Source organism: Elgaria multicarinata, chromosome 1 (genome assembly GCF_023053635.1).
Source record: "Elgaria multicarinata webbii isolate HBS135686 ecotype San Diego chromosome 1, rElgMul1.1.pri, whole genome shotgun sequence".
In the NCBI taxonomy this organism is placed as follows: Eukaryota; Metazoa; Chordata; class Lepidosauria; order Squamata; family Anguidae; genus Elgaria; species Elgaria multicarinata.
In genome coordinates, this window is record NC_086171.1 from 10,287,184 (window position 1) to 10,313,554 (window position 26,371).

General features: G+C 42.1%; 1 protein-coding gene across 6 annotated transcripts in view; it reads left to right on the top strand.

The window, feature by feature from the left end:
• Window positions 1-26,371, top strand: part of DYNC1I1 (dynein cytoplasmic 1 intermediate chain 1) — a 235,578-nt gene that overhangs the window by 199,142 nt on the left and 10,065 nt on the right. For all 6 annotated transcript variants that reach the window (XM_063123101.1, XM_063123117.1, XM_063123132.1 and 3 more), the window contains exons 15-16: window positions 9,400-9,540; window positions 18,721-18,846. In XM_063123101.1, the coding sequence (XP_062979171.1) occupies window positions 9,400-9,540; window positions 18,721-18,846 (267 nt within the window). The remainder of the gene's footprint in view (window positions 1-9,399; window positions 9,541-18,720; window positions 18,847-26,371) is intronic.

Below are 26,371 nucleotides of genomic sequence, written 5' to 3' on the forward strand. Positions count from 1 at the left end.
CTAGACATGCGCACTACGGAGTGAGGGAGGGTTCCCGCCAAAAAGCTCAGCTTTAGAAGTTTTCCCGACAGTAGCTCCGCGCAGGCGCAGAGCCCATATGTGTGACTGCACAGATGACCACTCGAAGAACTACAGTTACAGGTAAGCAACTTGCATTTTTAGGACTTTTTTCAGTCTAAACATGCATCGGATTGCACTCTTAGATCCTTCTTACGCCATATCCTTGTGCAATGGTGGAACACAGGCAGAAACTCAGCACAGAAATCAAAGAGGAGATTGATAATATGTTATTAGGCCAGAGATCCTAAGATTTCTGGTATGCCTAAATTATGGCACTAAAATGTGACTACTAGGGCTTAAAATAGAACTTTAAAACATGCCCAAGACAAAGGGAGAGAGTAGTTCTGAGCATGTGCAGAGTACTTGTTGCTAAGAATTGAATTGGTGCAGAGCATGCAGCTCCTAGGCAGGCTCGAGCCGTGGCATCTCTCTTCTTCTTAGGCATCTGGCTGAGCACGGTGACAAGCTCGATGCTTGACTACATGGGCCTTTGGCCTCTTCAGCACAGCTCTTCATTCTTAGCTGCAGACGTAGCCAGGTAGCAAAAGGAGAAACATAAATTTGCATTGTAAGCATTGCAATAGCAGCCCAGATGAATAACTTTTCAGCAGAATTTTTAAAACTGCTAAGGAGATGAACTAAATCGCCAGTTTATCTGTCAGCGTCAACAGCACCCCTCCCTGCCAAATACCCCTAACGCATCTTAAAATCTCTGCTGCCTGACAGGCTGTCACTTCTGAAAGTTAAGTGGTGTTTGCCATGAGGAATTCACTGTATCTTTTCATTCTTTCCTCTTTCAGTATTAGGCATTGCATAATTGAGGCTCAGGGTGCAATCCTATGCATGTTTAGACAGAAAAAAGTCCCACAACTCGCAGCATTCCTCAGCTAGCTATGCTGGCTGGGGAATCCTTGGGGTTGCAGGACTTTTTTCTGTCTAACCATGCGTAGGATTGTGCTTTTAAAACATTTCCTAACCCTGCAAAGTAGGTTGAAAGAGCAAGCAAATGGGTCCAGGCTTCACGGCTGAATAGGAATTTGAATGCAGATCTCCTGAGTCCAAGCCTGCTTTTGTACATCTTCCTTGTTTAAAATTTGCATATAAAATAATTATTGCTTAGAATGTACATTTGCTTTTAAAAGTTCCTGTCTGCATTTTGCCTTCTGGGCTCCACTGAAGGGCCATGTCCTATGTCTGGGACATGCTTTGATTTAGGGTGAGTCGCATTCTGATAGCCTCCTCCTGGTTTCCCAGTAGCCCTATTTTGGATACAATCCCGGCAGCACTCGCCAGTAGGGAGTGATGGCATTAGGAACATTCACAAGTCAGACAATGAAGACCAAAAAGTGTTCTGAACATGATTTGTGAAAATGCCCTTAGCCCTTAAGGTTGCAGGCCTAAACATGCTTACTGGGGAGTAAGCCATATCGGTAGAATGGGGCCTACTTCTAAGTAAATGTGCATAACATTGCACTGTAAATCTCCTGTACTGATGGGCAGGTTCCTTTTCATTGGTTCCTTACTGTAAACTCGGCTATGATGGCCTGACTATAAAGGAAACCACAAAAGCCTAATCATCATGTTATCTCCAGACTTAGTCTGATCTTGGAACCCTTCCCTCTTACCCTCCTTTATTCTCCACTTATAATAGTTTCCACATGTTTATGCAAAAATGTAGTACATATTTTAAATCCTCAGCATAAAAATCAATTAAGCAAACCGGCCAGCACTTTGCACCATCTCTGCAGCAAGAGCGATTTATAAATGCAATAATCTTACTCTGTAACTGTGACTCAGTACATGTTCAAGCCCACCAAGGAGGGGAATGAAATAGAATGTGAAGCAGCACTTAGTATGTAATAGACGTGAACATTTGTGGGGTTCTGTCACGTAGAATACATTTCAAAAAGCAAGATTCATAGAATCACAGAATAGTAGAATTGGAAGGGGCCTATAAAGCCATTGAGTCCTACCCCCTGCTCACTGCAGGAATCCACATTAAAGCATACCTTCTACAAAAATTGCAGGGAGTCTTTTTGGTTTATTGGGTGGGTGAAGGAAAGACAAAAGCAACAGAAATGTAATACGTTTAATAGGCCCAACTTAGGCCTCAGCTAGACCTAGTGGTCTAGCGGGGTGGAGGGGTGAAGATCTCTCGATATTTTTATTGTGAGATCTCCCCCTCTGTTTACATGTGGCGTGAGACGACATCAGAAGGCGAGGATGTCGCAGCTGCCATTTAAAAAAAAAATCCTTAAGGAAGAAGAGAGCACAAACACTTGTGTGCAGAAAGGTAGGTTTTTTTTGAAAAAATTAAACTTAATTTCCCCCTCCCCCCACCCCACCCCCGATGGGTGCAGTGCTCCTGAGGAGCTTTAAGCCCCGTGCGTGGGTCCTGGCTCCTTGCAAGGAACCGGGAGAACCTGCAATGTCCGCCCACACGTTCCGCGGTCTCGGGATCATCCCGAGACCGTGGGAAAAGTGGCCCTAAAGTGTAGGGGATCCCAGGATCCCCTGTCCGTCATGTGAATGCTCAAGGATGAGCCCGGGGATCGCCCCAGGATTTCGCCCCGTCTAGCTACGGCCTAAAATGTCACGAAGTAGTGAGCAAGCTTTTGAGTTACCTAGAGCTCTTCTTCAGGAAGGATGTAAAGAAAAAAAACTAGCTCTTCTTCAGGAAGGATGTAAAGAAAAAAAATAGAGAAGGTGGAAAGATCTGCATTTTGTAAACTGGAATGGAGGTGTTCTGCATCCATTCAGCCCAGTCTTACGCATTTACAGGTATGTTTACATTAAGATTACAGTTTATGTAATCTATGCGTAGATTATAGAACTAACAAAGAGTGGAAATAAATGGTAAATTCTCCCAATGGAGGGATGTAAACAGTGAGGTCCCACAGGGATCTATATTGGCACCAATGCTTTTTAATTTATTCATAAATGATCTGGAATTAGGAGTGAGCAGTGAGCTGGCCAATTGTAGGGTTGATAAAACGAAAAGGGATTGTGAAGAGCTCCAAAGGGGTCTCTCCAAATGGAGAATGGGCATCAAAATAGCAAGTGCAATTCAATGTCTGTAAAGTGATACACTTAGGGGTAAAAGATCCCAATACTGATAGGATCTGAGATAGCAGCATGACCAGAAAAGATATCTTGGAGTTGTGGTGGACAGCTCGCTAAAAATGTTGAACCAAGTGTGTGGCTGCTGTCAAAAAGGCAAATTCCATGTTACACATCATTATGAAAATCGAAAATAAAACCGCCAACATCATACCTCCCTTATTCAAATCTATGGTGCAGCCACATTTGGAAATCTGTGTACAGTTCCGGTCATTAGACTTAAAAAAACAATACCAGAGTTGGAAAAAGGGCAACTAAAGTAATCAAGAGGTTGGAGCAACTCCCCTATGAGGAAAGGTTACAAGGTCTGGGACTGGTTAGCTTAGGAAAAAGGTGAGTAAAGGGAGATATGATAGAGGTGTACAAAATTATACATGGTGTGGAGAAAGTGGATAGGGGGCCATCTCTCTCTCTTTCATCCTAGAACCCAGGGTCATCCTAGGAAGCTGATTGGTAAGAGAGGCAGGACAGATAAAAGAAAGTATTTATTCACAGTGCATAGTTAAACTGTGGAATTCAGTTCTACTAGATGTAATGATAGCCACCAACTTGGAGGGCTTTAAAATGAGATTGGACAAATTAATGGAGGATAAATCACCCACATTTAGTTTTTTTAACGGTTTTTAATGCTTTATGTGTGTATGTTCTATGTTTTAGAATTTTAAATTTTGTATACTTGTTTTTATCTGAATTTTAGAATTTCTGTAAACCACCCAGAGAGCCCTGGCTATGGGAGCGGTATATAAGTGCAATAAATAAATAAATAAAAATAAAAATATTAATGGCTATTAGTCCTGATGGCTAGAAGCTACCTCCAGTATGATATGCAGTATGCCTATGTATACTAGTTGCTGGGGAACATGGGCAGGAAGGTGCTGTTGCACTCATGTCCTGCTTGTGGTTTTCCTGTGGGCAGCTAGTTGGCCACTGTGTAAACTGAATGCTGAACTAGATGGACCCTTGGTCTGATCCAGCCTGGCTCTTATGTTCTAACAGACAGGGGCTTCCTTCCTGATGCCTGAAAGCTACAGCCTGGCTCTAAACAAAGAAAGTTTAGTTGGGAAGTTTAACATCACATCTACATCACAATTTTAATCTGGTTTAATAGTCATTCCTTTCTCCCAAGGAACACTGGAACTGTAGTTCCAGGAGTACAGTTGAGGGAAGGAGAAAAATACTAATTGTTAAATAATTGTTAAACTATCAACAAATTCCATGGATTCTTTGGGGCGGGGACAGGCCGGGATTCTGAAACTGGTATAAAACTGGTTTAAATATTGTAGAATAGATATGTCTTAAGAACCATATGCAATTGTTGATTTGAAGCAGGTTGAAAATTGTTAAATACCATGATGTTCCTTTTCGTATTCTGGATATTTCTGTTTTGACAATGCTGGCAGTATTTTGTTAAGCGATTTCTGCTGTCTGACAGAACAGTTCTTGGGGTTCCTTGGTTGGGAACAATTCCAGCTTGAAGTGGCTCAAAAATTGCTGCAGCAACTCAGCAAGCATAAATACTTATTTTCTGGGAGTATGTAGACTCTTTCTCAGAATGGATATGAACCAAGAACATGGATGTCTTCTGGCTGAAGCAACTGTGAACAGATGCATTTTAAGCATTGGAAATACAGTTCCGAAATATACCTTCGTGGAGAGCCAAGCTCTATTATTCCATTGTGTGAAATACTTCTTTTATGAAACAAGCAAAGCTGATAGATTTCATTGTAGCTTTTAAGCAGTTAAATGCTAGTTAAAACCTGCAGACATGTCCACATGCCTTCCTCTAAGTAGTGAGGTTCTTAAAGTGTGGCGCCTCTTGGATTAGGGAAGATCCCTTGTGCAGATGCATCGGGGAGCCAGCTGGAACTTTAGCCCCAGATGCTGGTATACTTATTTTCATCTTGCTGTATGCAAGCTATTCTTTATGATGGAAAGGAGAAAGGCCACCCCAAAAAAGGGGGTTATATCATAGGGCTGGTGGGAAGCCATACATAGTCTGACACATGTGGCTTACAAATTTGTGATTTTTTGCCATGTGTCTACCCAACTTGGTGAACTGCCCAGAGAGCTCCGGCTATTGGGCGGTATAGAAATGTAATAAATAAATAAATAAATAAATTGGTGTCCTCCGGATGTATTGGAACACAAACCCCATCATTCACAGCCAATCCTAGCTGTGGATGATGGAAGTTGCAATCCAACACATCTAAAGGTCACCAGGTGAGGGAAGGCTGGTCTAACACCAGTTTTGTAAAAGAAATTTCATATATGCAATACTTAAGCATATAAGGAAGCAGTTAGCATGTTGACTTTGATCTGAAAGCATTGGTTTATACCAAGTCCTGTTAAGGGACACTCCTGCTGAGATGTTTAGTGCTCAGACAGAGGTTCCTGAATAAAAGATACAGGATACAACACAGGGATGGGGAATATGTGGCCCTCCGCATGTTGGACTGCAAATCCCATCATCCATCACCATTGGCTATCCTAGCTAGGGCTGATGGGAGCTGTAGTCCAAACAACACCTGGGGGCACATATTCCCCATACAACACATCAATTAAGTATAGGGATACCTATGTGTCTAAAATGTGCCTATTGCTCTTTTCCCTTTAAATTACAGACATGGAATCAGGAAAAAAAATCACTTCTAGTAAATAATAAAACCAAATCAAAACCTGGGAAGCTGTTATCCTCATTCCAAGTGTGGAAAGCCCAGGCAATTGCATCCCCTTAAGGCTGTGTGCCCCCCCCCCCCCCCATGATACAGATGTAATGTACATACCATCCTGAAGAACTCCTGAAGAACGGGAGAGAATGTAGCTCAGTGGCAGCACACCTGCTTTGAATGCAGAAAGTTCCAGGTTCGATCCCCGGCATCTCCAGGTAGGGTTAGGAAAGAATCCTGCCTGAAACCCTGGAGACCCACTGCGGACAATACTGGGCTAGAAGGACTAATGGTCTGACTCAGTATAAGGCAATTTCCTAACTTCCTATCTCCTAAAGGATATCTGATGTTAATATAAAAAAACAGCAAGGCGTGTGCAGCACATTTCATTAGGGTGTGCAGCCAGGAATTTTTTTGAAAGCGAACATTTATTGAATACTCAGTCATAAAGAACATTATTTTTACTCATTTATTTATTAAACACTGAGGCCCTACTCCATGTTCAGCTTTCCTGACTGCAGGAAGGCCATTGCAGATTGGGGGGAGGATGAAGAGATGCTCCTTGAGCTCCAGAATTGGTGGGGTGTTATGGTGACACTGGCCAGAGGAGGGGCTTACGAGGCAATATTAGCCTTCGGAGGGGAGTCTCCTCCTGGCCTCTTTGAAGCATGGCTGTTGACAGGGAGGCTCTCAGAAGAATTACTCCTTTTCACTCCTGCTGCTGGGAGTAACAGTGCTCTCTTGGAGGCAGTAGTTCTTCGACGCAGTGGAGGGTAGCTGAGGACCGTTCCTGCTGCATCTGGATCCCCCTCTGGATCCCTAAAACACCCCCTCAATTCGGTGCTCGAGGCATTAGGGTGTGCCTGGGCACACCCCGCACACCCCTTGTGCATGCCTATGAAACACAGTTAAGAATTAATGAAAGACTGGCCACACTTTGCAAATGAAGGGTTCAATTATGTTTCTGATTCCTTTGTGTATGCTTTCTATCATGCTTTTCTGTGTAAAGAGATTAGTTGACCCAACAGGGGGTTAATACAGACTGCTTAAATTGTGTGCACGTGTGTGTGTGTGTGTGTGTGTGTGTGTGTAGGGTGTAAGGTATGTGTGTGTTCCTATATATACAAATATACGCACATACATACACACACACACGTAAAAATCTCACTGTTTAGATTTCTGTCACAGATGATGAGAATATTCTATTTCTTTTATCTCTGGAGTTTTCATTATCATTTAAATTTCATTTTACATTAATTGATCGGGGATTAGCAAAGCCATTATTCAGAAATCAGACTAAGACGAGCCAGATGCAATGAATTATTCATGTCACCCAATTATATGTTACAATTCTGGTGTACTTTTAAAACTTGCCTCTAACTTCCAGTCTGTTGTGAAATGAAATGATGCGTAGGCACTTAAAAGCCAAGCGACAGCACCACGCTCTCGCAGCAGCTGTGCTCTCTGAACCTTGCCCCCTCCTTTCTGAAAGGAGGTGGGGGTGATAGAGAGGGAGAGCTGTGCTTTCAGAATATCTAGAAACCATAGATCGTCTTATCCTCAAGAAAAAGGGAAGAGAAAAGAGCAAAAGAAATGCTGAGTTTCTGTTCGAGAATGCAGTTTAGGGTGGAAAGATATTACTGACTACGGACGCAATCCTATGCATGTTTAGACAGAAAAAAGTCCTAGAACTCTCAGCATTGTGCATTAAAGCAGGAGTGGGGAACATACATATTCCCCATCTCTGGACTAGGAAAACTGTTGTGTATATAAGGAAGGATGCATGTCTTTTGCAGAGAAGGAATAGGTGTGCTAGTACATTTTTTAAAAAAACAAACAAACACACAAATATATCCTGATATACATATCAGGAAGTAGACGTACTAAGAGCTCAATCCTAGAGCTCAATGGTTGGTTGGGGTATGCTGAGAGCTGTCGGACTTTTCTCTGCCTAAATATTTATTTATTTATTGTGATATTTATGTGCTACTAAATATAATAAAATCTCTAAGTGGTTCACATATAAATATTAAAAACATTTAAAATACAACTCTAAAAGCAATTCTAGTTACAATAAAAGCAATACAAGGAGCTGTAAAATGGAGCAGCATGTTTCATTTAATTACAACCTGGGGGAAGTCTGGGTAAACAAATGCATTTTTGGGAGGCATCTGAAGGGCCTCCTGAATTGCAAAAGGAAGGATTTTTTAAAGAGTGGGTGCCACTACAGAGAAGGCTGAACCTCAAGGTATTGTGTGGCGACATTCCATTAATTTTGGAATGGCCCCCAAGGCCTCCTCCGACAATCTTAAAGATCGGCTGGGTGTATATAAGAGAAGGCCATTTGCTAGATATCCTGGTCCCAAGTTGCTTAGGCCTTTGTATGACAATAGCACAACCTTGTACGTGGCTCCGTAGCTAACAGGCAGCTAGTGCACAGGATAGCGGTTTAAAGTATGTTTCCAGAAGGAAAAATCCTGATACACCAATTGGGAAGCAAGTCTCTTCGCACACACTTCCTAACCAGAACACCCAGCCACACAAACACCTTTTTAAAAGGAATAATTCCTGTTGCACTGCAAGTTGAGTTTTCCAGTTAATAGACGGGAAGGGCCGATGTCCCCGTGTCCGACATTGCACACGCAAACGGACTGCCGTGCAAATGAAACTGGACTCTGGGTGCCAGAACCGAACCAGTACGGCGCTTGGGCGTGCAATGCAAACGGTTAGCAGTGGTTCAGCTCGCCACAGAATCCCAGCACAGGCTCCAAATACCAGGGACGCGTTTGAGTTTCTCATTTCTGAAGAGAACTGAAATGTAAATGTCAAGTAAAATAACGGGTTTGCGGCTTCAGTTCTTCAATGCTTCACCCCTAAAGCATTGGGCCGCGTCTCCGTTTGGGTTTAGGGTGGCCGCTTGAGGTGTCACCCGATGCCTCCGCCTCTCCCCCCACCCCTTTCTGCACTCTTTTACTCACGGGGCCCGTTTCCGCTCCTGCCGCCGGAGAGTCCCGCGCCGCGTCGCTCCGCGCCCTGCCGCCTCCTCGCCGCAGCCGCTAGGTGGCAGTCTTCGTCTTCCCTCGCCGATCTCCCTCAGCCTGGGAATCTTCTGATCCTTATCAGGGCAGCCCGCAAAGCCGGGATCCGTTCGCGTGAGCAACAGGCAGCATCTCCCTTCCCTTCCCCCCCCCCTTTCCCAGGGGCTGCAGCAGCAGCAGCAGCAGCAGCTCTCTTTACCTGGTGCAGCCCTTGTGCAATCCTCCCTTCCACAGCAAAGTCCAGATTCTCCCTCTCTCTTCCGCCCCCCCCCATAAATTTTCATGAACCCCACCCCAGTGGACAGTGGCTGCCCCCCCCAGCCCCCATTCCAGCACCCCAGCCCCACCTTCTCCGTCCCAGGACCTTTCATCTGGGGGAAGTTTTATGACACTTGGTTGAATGTGCAAAGTTTTTAATTAGACTCGCCAGACAGCCCGAGGCAGCAGTAGCGCCACGAAGTCTTCATGCTTCCCCTCTGCCTCCCCCCCTTTCTCTCTCTCTCTTCTTTTTGCAGCACAACAAGCCGCTCTACTCCTTTGAAGACAATGCAGACTATGTCTACGATGTCATGTGGTCTCCAGTGCATCCCGCGCTCTTTGCCTGCGTGGACGGGATGGGCCGCTTGGATCTCTGGAACCTGAATAATGACACTGAGGTGAGGTGGGGAAAGGATCGGGGCCTGGGAACTGGGAACGCGTGTGGGGTTTCCTGCCTGGTTTTTATTTTTTTATACTACTACTACTACTACTACTACTACTACTACTAATAATAATAATAACCCTGCTTTGCAAAAGAGAAAAGAAGGAGGGAGGAGAAACAGCATGCATTTGACTCAGGCATCCCTCTAGAAACACATCTTCCCTCCTCTGCTGCTTCTGAATTTCTGTGGAAATTGACCTCTCTCTATTCCTTGCCTGTTCCCAAAGCTCCCTGGCCACCAACCCTGCCCCAATTCCCCTCCCTCCTGAGATGTTTAAAGGGACAAAGGCCCAGCATACCTCCCCCTCCCTCTTCCTGGCAGGATCATTCATTGGTCTCTTGATCCTCCATGTATAATTTAAGCACCACTTCATCCTTCACTCAAGACTCTTTCTCAGTGGCAAACCTCAGAGACTACAGGAATCAACCAGAGAAGAGATAGAGGAAAAGAAAAACCTCATAGCCTGCACAAATTGGAGACAAAGTTTTGCTTGTTTGTGTAAAACCACAGACATCGTTATTTGATTGTTATTAGCTTCATTAATCACTGATGACACGTCACCACCCTACTAGGCCTTGTGCTGAACAAGGAGGTGGGAGTGTCCTTGTCCAGAGGTACAGAATATAATGGCGTGTGTGGCTTCCCACCCACCTCCTGCAAATATACCCTCTCTTTTGTCCTTTTATGGCTGTTAACTTAAGAGTCGATTCACAGTTTCAAAGAGGGGATACAGGAGTGATTTGTTGTGCTTCTGTGAGTTTTGAACTTCGCCTTTTTGCTTCTGCAAAGGAGGAACATGAACATCTCTTCCCCACCCCCCACCAATAGTTTCACGCACATGTGGAACTCACACCACTTGCTGCAGGGGTGTGTGTGTGTCTCGCACAAGTCCTACTTTTGCACTTGTTATCAAGAAGCACCAAAAGGGAGTTGCCGATCAGAAATCCATCCTTAAACATGTGAAGCATCTCTTGGTTATGGCTCATTGCGCTAACCTGGTGCCCTCCAGATGTCTTTCATATTATGGGAGTTGAAATCCAACACATCTGGAGGGCACCAGTTTAAGGAAGGCTGTGTTAAGGCATTCTTCTTCTGAAAGCAGTGGGGTTATCGCTATCCCAGAACCCTTTGCTAGGTAACAGAGATAAAAAGAAAGGAAGGGAAGAATGTTCTTACACTTTTCTCATGTAGAGAAAACTAACTAAAGTTGGACCCTTTACACACCTACATGGGACTTATTTTTGTGAATAGATTTGCATAGGATTGTGCTGTAAGGTTCATTTACCTGGGTGAAAGCTCAACTGGACCTTGCGGGACATGCTTCTGAATAAGTACATCTGGGATTGAGTTGCATGGCTGCAACCCTATGCACACTTACTTAGGGGCAAGCCCCATTGAATTCAGTGGGTCTTACTTCCGTTCTAAACTTGCATAAGATTGGGCTTTGTGGTGGTCAAATCTATGTACTCTTACTTGAAATTAAATCCTATTGAGTTTATGCAACTTCTGAGCAAACATACATAATTACTGTAGTCCTAAGCATACATGCAGTCTGATCCTATGAATTATTTTCTCAGAAGTAAGCCTCCCTGGTTTCAATGGGACTTACTCCCAGTTAAGTGTGCATAGTTTTGAAGCCTTATCTGAAAGTTTGCTGCCCTGAAATCCAACTAATGGGTTGAATCCAAATTTAGCCCTACTCTGACTAGAGGCATTGAAATCAATGGGGCAAGTAGGTCCTATTGATTTCAATTGGTCTATGGTCTAGTCCAAGAATGCCTAAATCCAGATCAAACCCACTGTGTTTAAGTCTGGGGCCTAAACCATTTCTCCAGTTTGTTTACACTGCAACATTAATAAGATGCAGTAGTAAGTAGTGCTGGATAATCTGTGTAGTGCTTAGAACTGGGGAGACCCACGTTCAAATCCCCACTCAAAACCTCATTACAAAGCTCACTGGGTGACTTTGGACCAGTCACTCTCAGACTCCCAAGGAGGTTGGGAGAAACAAAGGAAGGGAAACCCATGTTGGCTGACCTGAGCTTCTTGAAAGTAGGGCGCAATAATTAATAAGCATCATTAGAGCAGAATTTACCATCAAGGAAGTACAGATTCTACTGTGATCATTATTCCCATTTTAGTATCAGGTGCATTTGTATAACAAGAAAAACATGAAGGCACAACTTGATAAAAGCAGTCGGGATGATAAGCGACTGGATTAAACTTTTGGATGCATTGTAACATGGATTTATAAAGTCTTGTTCTCAACTGAAGGTGATTCAAATGGAGTTTTAAATACAATGATCTCTGGTACATCTATAATTTCTTCCCCTAGATGTTCTGTAGCACCCTTGCAAACAACTGATCTACACATGCAGCAGAATGAGGGAGGAATGTTTTGTGACGTAGGAGAATGGAATGTCCCACTTCTGACTGCAATGGAGGAATCACATTTTTAATGGCCCTGTATCAATCAATCAATCAATCAATCAAACGAACGAACAAACAAATAAAAAGCTACCTCCATGTGGAATACCAGTACACAGGGAGCAGGTTGGCCTAGAACCATTTCCCCTGATGTGCTAGCTTTTTATTTGGAAGGAATTTGTTACATAGGGGAGCATTCAAAAATAGCACCTTTCACCTACAGTCCATCCACTACCTCATTGTCCTACATGTATAGATCAGACCTAAGTCAGTTTTTTGTTATCCTGTATTCCCTCACATGCCACGTGCCCTAAAAGAGGGCTTTTGTAAACCTCCTTTGGTTGGTTGTCAGGAGGTGATGTATCTCACCTCAGGTGACTATGTTCAAGTCTGTTGTATTGTCATGCTTTTTTGAAGGTAGATGTATTGCCATTTTAAGGTAATATGTCCAAGGAAAAATATCCAGATTGCCTTTATTTTAAAAAAATTATCTGATTTTGAAGCAGACATTCTCTTCAGAATATTATAGGAAATAATATAAGATTCTGATATGATAAAATTTATCCAGTACGTTGATCATAGTGTTGCAATCCATAATGCATCTTGGTTTAATCAAAATGGTTATGCTTCTATACTATCCTAATCTATTATTATTAGTATCAATATTATTCAAATATTTTTTTAAAAAGATGTCTTATTTTACTCTGCTGTGAGAGTTTCCTTTTTAAATTGAGAAGTGGATTATACCTATTATAAATAAATAAAAAATATTTTTTGTGGGTTCCCCCCTCCTTCCATTCAGTCTAGAATACATTCCTGCCCTGTCTCTCCCCCCATCCCCCACATACACACAGACACACATTTTTCTTACAAAGCTTCTTATGCAACTAAAGTTCTGAAGTGTAAGGACAAGATTTCCATATCAGTAGCAGAGAGAAATGTAAAAAAATAGGAGCCATACAGAAAAAAACCCTGTTGTTCTCTTTAGCATCAGTGAAACAGTGAAATTGGAAAGCTTTGTGAAAAGATATATTCTGTACATGAAAATCAATCTACCTTACCGTAGCTTCTCTTTTCGTTCTTTTACAGCTTTGTCTCATGTTGTTCCTGTCTGAATTCAAAAGGCCTGCAGTTTTGCCTTGTTTCTAGTTATAAAATAACTGTGCATAATTTTGATTTTTTAAAAATTGTCCCTGGATCCTTTTCTTATTTTTCCTGTAAGAACAGTTTTGTGATTGAAAGTTCTAAATGTCACAACTGACATTTGAATGGCGCTCTGATATATTTTGTAGCCTGCTGTCCAGCAGACATACAGTTCGGATCCTTTACGAATTATAAGACAACAGTAAGGTGATACAGATGAAAGAAATAATGCTTGTAAAACTGTCTGTGGGCTTAAATGCTATAGAAATGAATAATCATGATAATAAATTAAGGTTCTTAATTGCAGAAGAATAGTGTTAGTCTGCAAGAGCAGAAAATCCAGAAAGTACATTGACGCCATATAGGCTTGAGGCATGAGCTTTTAAGGCGAGACAGAGCTTAATTCATCAGTTGCATGTAAAAGACTAAAAAGGTAGTGGATTTATATCCATGTGCATTGAGGTACAGTGGAGAATCAACCAATTTAACAAGGTGAAAGCAATAAGTGCCAATCTATTTTCTTCCCCTTTTTTGGTGTGTGTGTGTGTGTACGTGATTTTAATTCCTTCTTTCATATAATACTGATTTACATTTCAGTCAACAGAAAATGCAAGTTTTTACTGCTGTTTGCCATAAATCACCTTAGACAGGTAAGGAGGGACAAATACCGAAAACTGGATTGTCAAGTGGAGACTCGAGGCCTTTTGAAGTGTTCTGAGCAGGAAGCTGCAGAGCCAGCTTAATTATAAAGCAAGCAGCTGAAGGAGGAAGAATAAGGAGGGGCCTTCACTCCAGCTTTTTCTTTGGGAGAAAAGAGGGGCACATCCCCACAGGTGTCACCGTTAACAGCCCTTTTCTCTCAGTACCGTAAGACTGCGAAGAGAAAAGATCATCGCTCTCTCTAAAGTGGACTGGAAGAGGGTTTTCTTTTCTTTTCTTTTTACTGAGGTGGCAAATCTTCCCTATGGTTATTGACATGGAAATGGTGCTGTGATCAATGCAATTAAAGCATGCGGGACTGTGAGCAGGATTACACTCATAGAATTTACTTTACTCTCATTTGTTTAATTTGGGCCGTTAGTCTGTGTTAGGCAGATAAACCTTCATTTTCTTTCCCTAGGACATCAGCAGGAATAAATTCAATGTGAGCTTTTTGCCAGGAAAAACGAATCAGAGACCCACAGTAGCAGCCAAGGAGAAAACTCTATAACAACTAAAAGCGATTGGTCTTTTGATCCTTTGCCTGGCAGTGTAGAACTTTTTTAAAATAATGATTTTCATTCCCCAAGAGTTACTGGGCCACAATCCAGCTGAAGCTAAGCATGTTGAGCCCCCTTGCATTCAACAGGAGAGTTAAGCACCTACTTAAATAACTCCTGTTGAAATCAGGGACTAGTGCTTTGCTTTGAATAATACCCTTGGCTGATAATACCTTTTTCAAGTTTTTCTTAATAGATAAAACTGAAGAACCTGGTTGGTTTGTTATTACAGGGAAGTCTTTGTCTCATATTAATTAATAATGAAATTGGTACTAAGCCAAAAAAAAATAGATTGCCATCCTAAATACATATTTGTGTGAAATCACTGGGTCTTTGGCTTTAAGATTGATACAACAACCTCAGTAGACTGGTATCATGATTCTAAAAAGTCCCAGTGATTCAAACTGAACCAATTTTTACACCATGTGACTTAGATCAGGCTATTCATCAGGTCAAATCCAAATACTTTGGCATCACTGAATTACAGAGCGATTAGCAACAGAAAATATATAGCAATCTGTATGAAGCCAGAGATTTATACATGTGTTAGAGAATGGGGAGATTAACCATTATGGCCTTACAAATGAGTATACCAAATGTACCACCCATAAAAAATGATCTACAGATGTGTCTGCATGGCACGTTGTTGATGAAGAGGCAGGTTCAGTGAGTTAGATTCTCAGAAGGATTTGCATCTTGCACGCACTATGTGAGCAATGACAAAATGTATCACCTGCTTTGCATGCAGATGGTCGCTGTTTCAGTATCAGGTAGTAAGCCAGTTGACATCTGGTTGGCCACTGTGAGAAACAGAATGCTGGACTAGATGGACCTTTGGTCTGATCCAGCGTGGCTCTTCTTATGTTCTTATCTCCAGATAGGACTAGGAAGAGCCCTGGTCTGAGATCATGGAGAGCTGCTGTCCGTCAGTGTAGACAATACTGAATTAGATGCACCAATAGTTCTGACTCTCTTTAAAAAGATACATATATTCCTAATTTTATTGATTTATTAACAGGATTTATATCCCACGTTTCTATAAAACATAAAGGTTGTTTATGCATTTTAATTGTAAACAACAACAAACCAATTGGTAACATCAACAAAACGTTCTAAAAGCCAAAAGTCTAAAGAGCAACAACAACATAAAACAATGTTAAGAACAGAACCCTAGCTAAGCTTGCCAAAATAAAACTGTCTTCACTGCCTGTCTAAAAGTGAATAGCGATAGAGCCAGCTGGGCTTCCCTTGGAAGGCTGTTCCAAATCTTGGGTGTCACAATCGTAATTTATTGTCTGAAATCAGTTACAGCATTCTAGGCATGCAATGCTAAAATCAGGAATTGGGCACTAGTTAGTATTTCATATACTATTGTTCTATGGAGATAAGTATGCAGATAATATTTTTCTTTCAGAATTGATGCAAAACAACTATTTCTGGTTTTGATTCACATTTCTCTTCCATCTATTTAAAAAGGTGCTGCAAAAGCTCAGTTCCTTTTAGACCGAATTGATCACAACCCACATTTGATGGAGTGTAATGTGTAGGTACAATGATCTCACAGGTTAAGAAGCGAAGACCCATTTGGGACAGTAAGGGGAATCCTCAATGCTAGAAAAAAACACGTTGCTATTAAATATTAGGCACATCTTTACAAGGGCATCCCCAGTTTAGCAATAGATACTGGGTGCATTTTTTCTGTTGTCTAACCCAGTTAGAACAAATCACACAAAAAAGAGCTCTAACATGCAGCAGCTGGTGTTCTGCTCTGATCAATGATATATTCAAAATACGATTATTTGAGAAAGTGTTATAAATATGTAGCCATAACATGCATTGCCCTTTCGCCCTCAAATATTTGTATTAATCAAAATGCATCTGTTTGGCTGTCTACACGTGGGGAAAGCCGTTTGGGGGCTGTGGATCTGCGCCTCGTTGGTTAGACGGCGCAGGCTCACAGCCACTGCAAGGCTTCCACACGACACTGCGTTTTGAAAAAGTTGGGGATTTACCCTGGCTTTTTCAAAGGGAGCGACATCCGTACAGTGCTTCCGCTGTGTAACATTGCTCTGCGGCCAATCTGGGACCACCCTGGGGGCGGAGCCTGGTGGGAGGCGGGCAACGATTGGTTCTGGGACCTGGCCACCCAGAAACCCCGTGCTCCCTCCTCGGCATCGGGATTACCCGATGCCTCATCAGGAGAGGGAAAGTGTGGGGCTGAGGAGAGAGGCAGCGCCAACCCAGCACCATGAAGACAGCCCCTGCGTTAATGCCAATTTCTGTATTCATGCATCTTTCATGAGCTTATTTATATTATGTAATACGCAAGAAATATTTATCCATTGTGGAGAAACATTTTTTGACAGTTATATATGTGATGCTAGATAGGTAATAACACCATTAATTGCAAAACTTTTAAAATCTGAGTGTTGGATTCTGCGGTGAAATGTCCTAAAGAATTGCATTTGGTTATGCATGGCATTCTGGCTGTTCGGTTCCAGAATTTGTTTCTTTAATATGAGAGAAAGTTGTCAGGTTTGATTTATATCCTAAAATGGATGTAACAATTTAAAGACGGAAAAACAAATATAATGCTTCTTTCCATATTTCAGTACTCCTCCGATAGACATTTCTGTCAAATTTGCAGCTCTAAGGATTGGAAAATGTAAACCAAAATTTTAAAAATGTTTTATGAAGAAATTTTGTAATTGTACTAACATTGTTTTCATAAATGCATTTACTTTGGTTCCCCGAAAAGCTTCTAAAAGCAGGTTAGGATACAATCTCCCCAAAACATCTCCTGTGGAAGCCCATTGGAAATAAATAGGAGTTGCACAAAACCATTGCTTATGAAGAACTCCCATCACCCCTGACCATTGTTTATACTGGCTGGGTCTGATAAGCATGATGTGTATGGTAGTCCACAACATGTGAAGAACCTTCCTCCAGTACATTGTGCACTTAGTAACCAAATTTACTCCCGGACTAACACAGATAGTGACTAAAATCGACATCTTGCAGACTTACTGAACGTGGTATCCTCCAGTTGTTTTGGAGTACAACTCCCATTATCCCTAACCATTGGCCATGCTGGCTGGGGCTGATGAGTATTGTCATCCAAAACATCCTGAGAGCACCAGATTGGGGGAGCCTACTCCAGTGCATTCTTGGCAGAGGTAACATTGAGAGTTGTGATTGTTGGCCACCTGCCAAGGCCCACATCTTAGTAGGAGCTGACTGCTCTCTGGCCAAGTTTCCTGGTCCTCTTGCTCCACTTGCTCCACTTCTACCACTGCCTGGTCACCTGCCCTCTCTGAGCAACTGAGCAGTGTCAGGAGGAGGAGGAGGAGGAGCAGCTTCCATCTCCCTTGCCCTTTCATAGAATCATAGAATAGTCGAGTTGAAAGGGGCCTATAAGGCCATCGAGTCCAACCCCCAGCTCAATGCAGGAATCCACCCTAAAGCATACCTGACAGATGGTTGTCCAGCTGCCTCTTGAATGGGCCAGAGGAAGACGGTAAGAATAGGCACTGGGGATAGTACCAGGGAGAAGGCAGTCCCCTCAGGGCCCGTCCTGCCATAACTCAAGGCGGATGTACTTGGGGTTCACAAGCAGTCTTCCACCCAAACCTACTTAGCTTTGTGCATCATGTGTGGTGATGTATCATGTGTGCTCTGTGTCCTCAGTCCCAGAGCAACTTATGTATAGTTCTTACGTTTCCCATCAAGGCAGTGCTCTAGGGCAGACCACTAAAGCTCTGGCAATGCCTCATGTGCCTTCCCTAGGTGGAGAAGAGACATAAATGAAAGGAGTATCATGGAAGTTCTTAATGCCATGTTTTGAGTCCATCTTTCTTTTGTTTCTGACCCCCGTCCTGCCTGCTCTAAACAAACTAATTGTTCTAGGTCAGTTAAATGTTTATATGAAACCCTGTAGATCTCTGAGTTTTCAGTTTAGACTTTGTACCACATGTAAGCTCATTAATCCTTGCCACTCGGCTGACTCAATCACTTATCTTTTGATCTTCTATTAGGCCGCATTGAGAAGAATAAAAGTGTGATGGTTTTAGCCTGTCTTCATGCTCAGGGTAAAAAGCGAAGCTTTAAGTGACTTGCTGCCCTTTTTCTGTCGAAAAGCATTTTTGCCTCTTCTAAGCCTCCCCCATTTGTTGCCTTCTTCTCTTCTGTTCCTCCCTTAGTATACCATGTGAGTGAGCAACAATGACTCCTTTATTTTTTGTGCTAAGTAGCATACTTGTATGGTGCAGCTTTGTCATCATCCCCATGAGAATAATGTCTTTGATAGGTTCCAACAGCTAGTGTGACAATTGAAGGAGCTTCTGCCCTCAATCGTGTCCGCTGGGGCCAAGCTGGGAAAGAAGTAGCAGTCGGAGATTCGGAAGGAAGGATCTGGATCTATGACGTTGGAGAGGTATTGAACCTTCTTTCTAGATATCCTGTATGCATGTGCTTTCCGTTCCAGGCTTAAAAATAGTAACACATTTTATATTGGGGCTAAAAGCAAGGGTCAATTCAGTGGTGCAATCTAGACCCTTTCAGACTGGAGAGAGTTTTGCTGTCGACTTCAGTTTGAGGCACCGGATGCTTAAACCACAAATTTAAATTATGGATGCAGAGCTGAATTTTGAGAGATGCCCCCACTAGGATGTTCAAAACTGTTGACCATCTTGTAAGTAATTGATTGTAAGCATGCAGTAAATGCTTTGATTCTACGTATGTGACAAATGCAGGTCGTTTCATTTCTTTATTCAGATTTCTAAGGATGTGAAATAGCTTTGGGTTGATTTAGATTGAGGCGTGTGTGACTGGGCTGGTGGAAGTGGACTTCCTTGCCGCCGCCTCCCCAAAGAAGGACCTCTATCCCCCTGAAAATGCTACACGGAGGGCTGGGTGTGTGTCTCCTGCTGAATAGGGTGGTGTTGGAGAAATCCCCCAAAATTAGGCAGGGTCACCTGAGAGCAAAGCCCTTCCACCAAAGGAACGCAGAGTGTGGATCCAATCCTATATATTAGAAAATGTTTACATAGTGCTTTTGAATGTCTTATGCAAGTCCTCACCCTGATCCAGCTTCCATATGTCTATCCCCAACTAGTTGGGGAGTTGTACAAGCAAACAAGTCCACACAGTCCTGTAAAATAAGCCGCAGTCGGGTTGATCAGCTGTTTGGAACAATCTGTTGTTTGGAACAACTAACAATTTAGTTTCCCTTCCCCAACAAACAGCTGATCAGTGTGATAACAGTTTATTTTTCAAGCTATTTGCATGCAGCCCTGCCTGCTGCACAAGTACATTGTTCAATAAGGACCTCTGCCTTTCTGTAAGTTATACTAAAATACAAGGGTTTGATCCAGATTTACGGACGTGGATTTCTGCCTCCATCCTTTCTTCCCACAGCAGTGGGGGGGGGATATCCCCCCCAAAAGGGACCTTCCATGAGGAGAGCCCTTTGTCTTGCTTATGCCACCACATAATTAACATCACTTCTCATTTGGACCCAAAATAAAGCATATGCTAAACCCTCACCCTGTTTAGCAGCTTAGCTGTCAGAAATATGGTACCAGCACTTAGAAAATTAGTTTCTGGAGTATTAGGCAAGAGAAACTGTGATAGTTTTTGCTGCTATCTTATCAGAAAACCTTCAAGATTTATATATCTAAGTGAATTAATTGGTTAAATGTGGAACATACATTACTTTAATTATACCTTTATTTATATAATAGTCCAAATTTATAATAATATTCTCAGTGAATGTTTTTGTTTCAAGTATGGTACTTGTACTGCAGTGTTCTGTCTTTCTTAACCCAGCTATTGGTCCAATGAGTTTCACAGAACTGGCTAGGTTGGAACATACAAACTTTTTGCAAAGAACTATCATGTAGTATTGGTAGTATAATGGACGTGCAGTTATTGTGGATTACTATCCAGGTGTACATGCTTCCGTCCAAGCATATGTATGATAGAATATTACAAAGCAGTCATGTTAAAAAAAAAAATCTACCATTTTATTTTCTGTAATCTTTTTAGTTTTCTTTCTTAATTAAAGCACCAAGACAATAAATACATGAAATCATATGTACAGCTGTTAGGTGTTCACTTTTGAAAAACTAGCTGCAAAAGTCAGTGATGGTGTCATGTTCTAGAAGCTTCCCTAGAAGAGCTTCTGTCACTATATACATAATGCTTTCTGAGCAGTCAAGCACTTTAATGTACATGAGCTCAGAAATCCTTACAACAAACCTGTCAGGTAGGTCAGCATTGTCACTTCTCAAATTGCCTATGGATGCTGGAGGCTGAAAGAGAATGTCTTGCTCATTGCTTAAAGCCTCCCTACTGAGTTCATTGCTGGGACAAGGTTTCTACTGAGGACGTCCTGGTTTACAGTTCAGTAGTTTGGCCAATATATTAGACTAGCTCTCATGGGCATCTTTCATCTTGTAACCTTTCCTGTAGATAGAGAATGAATCGGTCCATGATATAGTTGCCTAAATGAGTACACTGGGTATTGAGGTAAGAAAATCTGAAATGGTGCGTTGGAAAGGAGAGACGGTAGCCTGTAGGGTGAACAGTAGATGTAATGGAAATTAGCAGGCGGAATATAGTGTATTGAAAGGCTATTCTAAATTCCCCCCCTACCACATGCTAAAATCTTTCTCAATTGAAGTCAGTGTGGTGTGCGCTTGATGAAATATGTCTCTTTGTTGCTGAATGCATCATAAAATGTACCGTCTGCATTACAATTCTTGGAACAGTTAAGGGTGACTTGTGGAGCAATCAGCTTTTATAGACAGAATTTGTTTTTTGCTATTATCTGTGATAGGATACTGGCATCTCCATCTCCCCACAGTAGGGAAACATTATAGGACATATACAGATTTAGATTTAACTCACACAAAGTGATTTTATGGCCCATAGCAAAATTGCTTGAGCATGACTCACGTTTTTGGCTGGTGTGTTCTTTTGCGGGAGTCGCTTTTGCTTGCAAATGACTGCAGAAACATCTTGCTGTATCGTTATCATAATTGCTAAACTGTCTAAAGTCGTTACACTCAAATTTCTGCCACAGCGCTGGCAGGACGCTGCTTTTATTTATTTATTATTTGGGTATTTTGTGTGTGTCTTGAAATATATATCTAACAGACGTTAGAAATACCTGCATCGAAAATGTCTGCTCTTGCCTATTGTCTGGAGTCTAGACAGGCAGTAGATACACTTGTTTGACATATCATGCTTGAAGCTACTTGGGGTATATTGTTCATCCCTTCCAGATTAGCCAGAGTGTTTTATTCATTTCTTGGCTTTTAATTTCTTGGCTTTTTTTCATATAGAAACAGAACAAGCCAAATAAATCAGAGAAAGGGAACTTAAGTTCAGAATCCAATTAGATTTCAGGTGGTTTGGAATCACTGATGTAAACTCATTAGGCTTAATATGCCTCTCTTAGATTAGCTGATTTGTGGAATGATTTTTCAAACCCTGTGTGACCAAAGGTCATGCACAATGACCAGTGACCAAAAGTTATCCATAGCATCCACAATGAAAACTGGTCCATACCTTCTTTAGTAGGCCCATAACCCTTCATGCTAGATCTTCATGCCAAGGCTACAGGTCTGTGCGTTTGGATTCCGCATCCGCCTTCTTGATTCCCTTTTGAATTGTTCATGTGCACATGAAGGCATACATGATGGGATGATAAAAGCTCATGAAACTCTGGCTTGATCCAGGTGTAATGTTTAACCATAGTTTAATTTTATGTGCTTGCGCTTGCTCCCCACCCCTCTCTATGGCAACAGCCTCACTTCTATTTTAGACTTAATACGAGTGTTGTGTAAAAGAGAAAAAGAAAAAAGGAGGGGGCAATCCTTTTCTCCTGACAATGGGTTGGTCCAGATTTAGGCATTCTCAGGGTAGGTTAAATAGCAATTAACTTCGTTATGACTATCTTAAGTCCCATTTATTTAATTCAGGCTACTCTAAGTATGACCACATTTGAATCCAATCCAGTGTGCTTAATACATAAATCCTGGGTTCAGAGCTGTATTCCCTCATACCTGAAGGTAGTGGATGGAACTTTTATAGAATCCTAAGGTTGGAAGAAAAGGATCAAGTTTCTGGCACTAGTGGTGAGTCATTGACGCATCAACATTTCCCTTTCCCCATAATCCACACTTTAATTGCCTATAGCAATTTTACTTAACCTGGTGTTCTCCAGGTTTGTTGGACTAAAAATCCCATCACCCACAACTAGCATGGTCATTGTGGTTACTGGCTGGTGATAATTGGGAGTATGGCCCAGCCAGTTTCCACCATGAGATCATGTCCAAAATAGGTGGGATTGCTGAATGGGTTTATGTTCTAGCCAAGATTGTTTGGTACCACTTGTATGAGATTACTCAGCACGCACACAATGGGTGGCTGTACTTCCTTTCATTTCTATGGGGTCAGGATTTGACTTCTTTTAAAAAAGAGAGGAAAAGGTTAGTCTAAATATTAAATTCAGACCCTTTTTCACTAGTTGTCTAGGTTTATGGCATTCTCGGACCGCAAGCAGAAGAGACATGAGCCAATTGTACAGCCCATGACTAGTGAGTTTAAAATAGCATTAATGTTTCTTTTTCTGTTAAAGTTGCGGCCGTACAGCATCTACATTTTTTAAACTGTTTGATTTCAGCATCACCTCTGAAAATAACTGAACACATTTATTTTCACAGTCAGGGGTCTATTTTCTCTCCGACGCTTGTACATCCTACCCATTAGCATGAATGTGAGTTACACACACATGTCCAAAAGAAGACAGACTTCAGCAATCCATATATATATCCACATGTATGATGATGTGAAAGAGCCATCTCTGTATCAGTTACTGATTATTTGCAAAAATAGAAGTGAAGTATTCCAGTTATTATTAAGTGTGCTAGATTTAATAAGATTATATCTAAGGGAACTTTCTCTCCTCCATCTGTATATTAGTGATGCTATTCAGAGTATTATATAAAATGGCAATAATAATATTAGCACATAGTCAGATGTGATAAAAAGGAATTTTAAACTATCCACTTCTGAACACAAAAATAACACATCTTGATGTTTAGCAGCCAGGTTAATACCAGCCAATCTGGCAGGTATATCTAAAAGAGAGAAAGCAAGCGAGAACGAGAGAGATTAATTTGCCTGTAAATGCTTTCATGTCACCACACGGATGTTACTCTTGTGAACATTCTCCAGAAACAATTTCCTCGGAACTTTTACCCTAGTTCCCACTGAAATTAATGGGAGCTGGCCAAGCTGTTGGGTGCTATCCTGCACACAAATAGCATGCATTTAACTGAAGCTGGTGTGGGTGAAATTCTCATTAGATTTTGTCTATAACTTGATTAGAGAATGGGCATTTAAAAAAAATAAAAATAAACACCCACTTATTATATCTGTTAGAAATGATGTTAGATAATTTAGTAAGTAATGTTACTCGGAGAAGAATCGCAATTGTTAGTAAAATTGAAGAGAATTACAGCACTACACATTTATATTGGTGTCATTGCATTGTAAAGGCAAACAACACATTATTTTAGTTATGTAGTTCTCGCTTTGCGTGTGGGTTGTTTCTGCACTACAAATCATCGATGGGGCGGGGGAAAGTGATCCTAACGCAGTATTATTTTTAACCCTTTGCTTCCACTTGCGATCCTGATACCCTAGGCCTGCAATTTACACTACCGAAAAAGGATTAATTTGTTTTAGTGGCACCTTTTTGGGCAATGCATTTTTGCAGGCATAAAGCTCCCAATCCAGAATCCCAATTGCCATTACAGGATAGCTCAACCTGCTGCATTTTCCCTTGAATTGGACTGCTGCATTTTTCCTTGGATTGGATTTTCCTTGGATTGCAATGATTGCTCCAGGAAAAAAAGGGAGCGGAGCAGTTTTACTCCCTCCTGTTGGAATTTAAGAGAGAAGTAGTTACATTGGTGACTGAAGTATCCAGTGTACACTTTGGGGGGCATTTGGGTGGGGGTGGGGAGACTAGAGCTCCTTAATGAAAAAAATACCCAAGTTTTTTTGGGGGGGGAATCAGTCAATTTAATTACTGTGTTTTATGAAGGTCATCACCCATTGCTGATTACTAGAGTGATAAAATCTTTAGCTTTGGTAGCCTCTGTAGGGGGTAAGCCGATGTAAGTAGAGCAAAGTCCAGTAATTATCACCCTAAATCCTTGTGTTTCTCATTACAGTATTCATTACTTTAGGTTACTTTAGCATCTTTGGGACCTTTAATGTACACATTAGCTTATACATCAGTGGGGAAGGGGGTGGGGAAGATGTGTGTTTTCAGCTGAAGAAAGAAAGAAACAGAAATACTTAAATTGATTTAAAATACTTTTTGTCCCTTCCAGAGATACAGGTGATATCTTTAAGGGATATGGCTGCCCACTTCCTGTGCCTGAATCTTCCCTTGCTTCTTTGCCCAGTCAGCCATGTTATAGGGTGTGTCAGGACTGGCGGCAGGGCTTGGCACGCTCAGGTGAGACCCACTACTGTCCTGGGGACACCGGCCGCTCCCATTAGCTCCACCTGCAACAGCAGCAAGGAACAGCAGTTCCCCTGCCCAGAATAGGAAGCAGTAGCTGTTCCTACTCCATGCAGTTGCTTTTCTGGCTGCCGGTTCTTGTGGTGAGGTGGCAGCAGCAGCAGCAGCAGCAGCCGTGGAAACCGCAAGGAAAGGAAAGGAGTTGCTGCCATGCCACCAGAGAGGGCCTGACGGGGGTGTCTTGCCTGCACTGACCCCCTGTCCTCCCCCAGTGTTGTTGAAATGAATGAAGCTGGGTGCCAGTTCAAAGCATTCCTGCACACCTGTAGATGGTCCAAACAATCTACCACAGTGCCTCTCCCTATATATATACCTGCCCTAGACGTGAGATCTGTTGGAGGAGCCCTCCTCTGCATCCCACCAACATGAGACATATGCTATGGTAGGACATGGGAGAGGGCTTTCCCTGTTGTGGCACCCTGGCTGTGGAATGCCCTCCCCCTGGAGGCCCGACTGGCGCTGCCCTCATTTCAGGGTGAAGTTAAAGTGTGGCTGTTTAACGAAACCTTTGATGTCTAAATTCACCAAGTTTGCACATAGTTTAAATGTTTAAATTGTTTTCACTGCTTTTAAATTCTATACTGGTTTTAGCTTGGTTAATGGTTTAATTTGTTTTTAGCTGTGTATATTTATTGTTTTATACTGTTTGTATTATTTTATGTGTACGCTGCCTTGAGATCCCAGTGATATAGGGCAGGATTCAAATGTTTTAATAATGAAAGAAAAATAAATACAACAGGGGGCATAAAATCTCAGGCCTGGGGCCCAAATCTGGCCCACCTGGGAACTTAAACTGGCTCTCTGAGGTTCCCCAGAAGGCCCCATGCTGCCCGCTCCCAATTGTTTGGTAGTTTCCTTGCAGTTTTTTCCCCCATTCTGAAAAGTTGAAATGCTTCTTATGCAGCTTAGGGTGACCATATGGAAAGGAGGACAGAGGTCCTGTATCTTTAACAGTTGTATAGAAAAGGGAATTTCATTAGGTGTAATATGTATGTATGCATGCAGAAGCTGGTAAAATTCCCTCTTCATCACAACAGCTAAAGCTGCAGGAGCCCTCCCCCTTTTGTATCTGGTCAAGAGGGCAGGGCTCCTGCAGCTTTAACAGTTGTGATGAAGAGGGAATTTCACCAGGTGCTGCATGCATACAAATGACACCTGCTGAAATTCTTCTTTCAATACAACTGTTAAATATACAGGAGCCCCTGTTCTCCTTCCCAGATGGTCACCCTATTAGTGACTGGCCATAAGAGCTTTAAGCTATGCTGCTGTTTTGGCCCCGCCCCTTTTGCATCCAGTCCCGCCCACCACCAGACTCCAGTTCCCAAGAGCTTCTGTGAAATGGAATTCAGCTTTT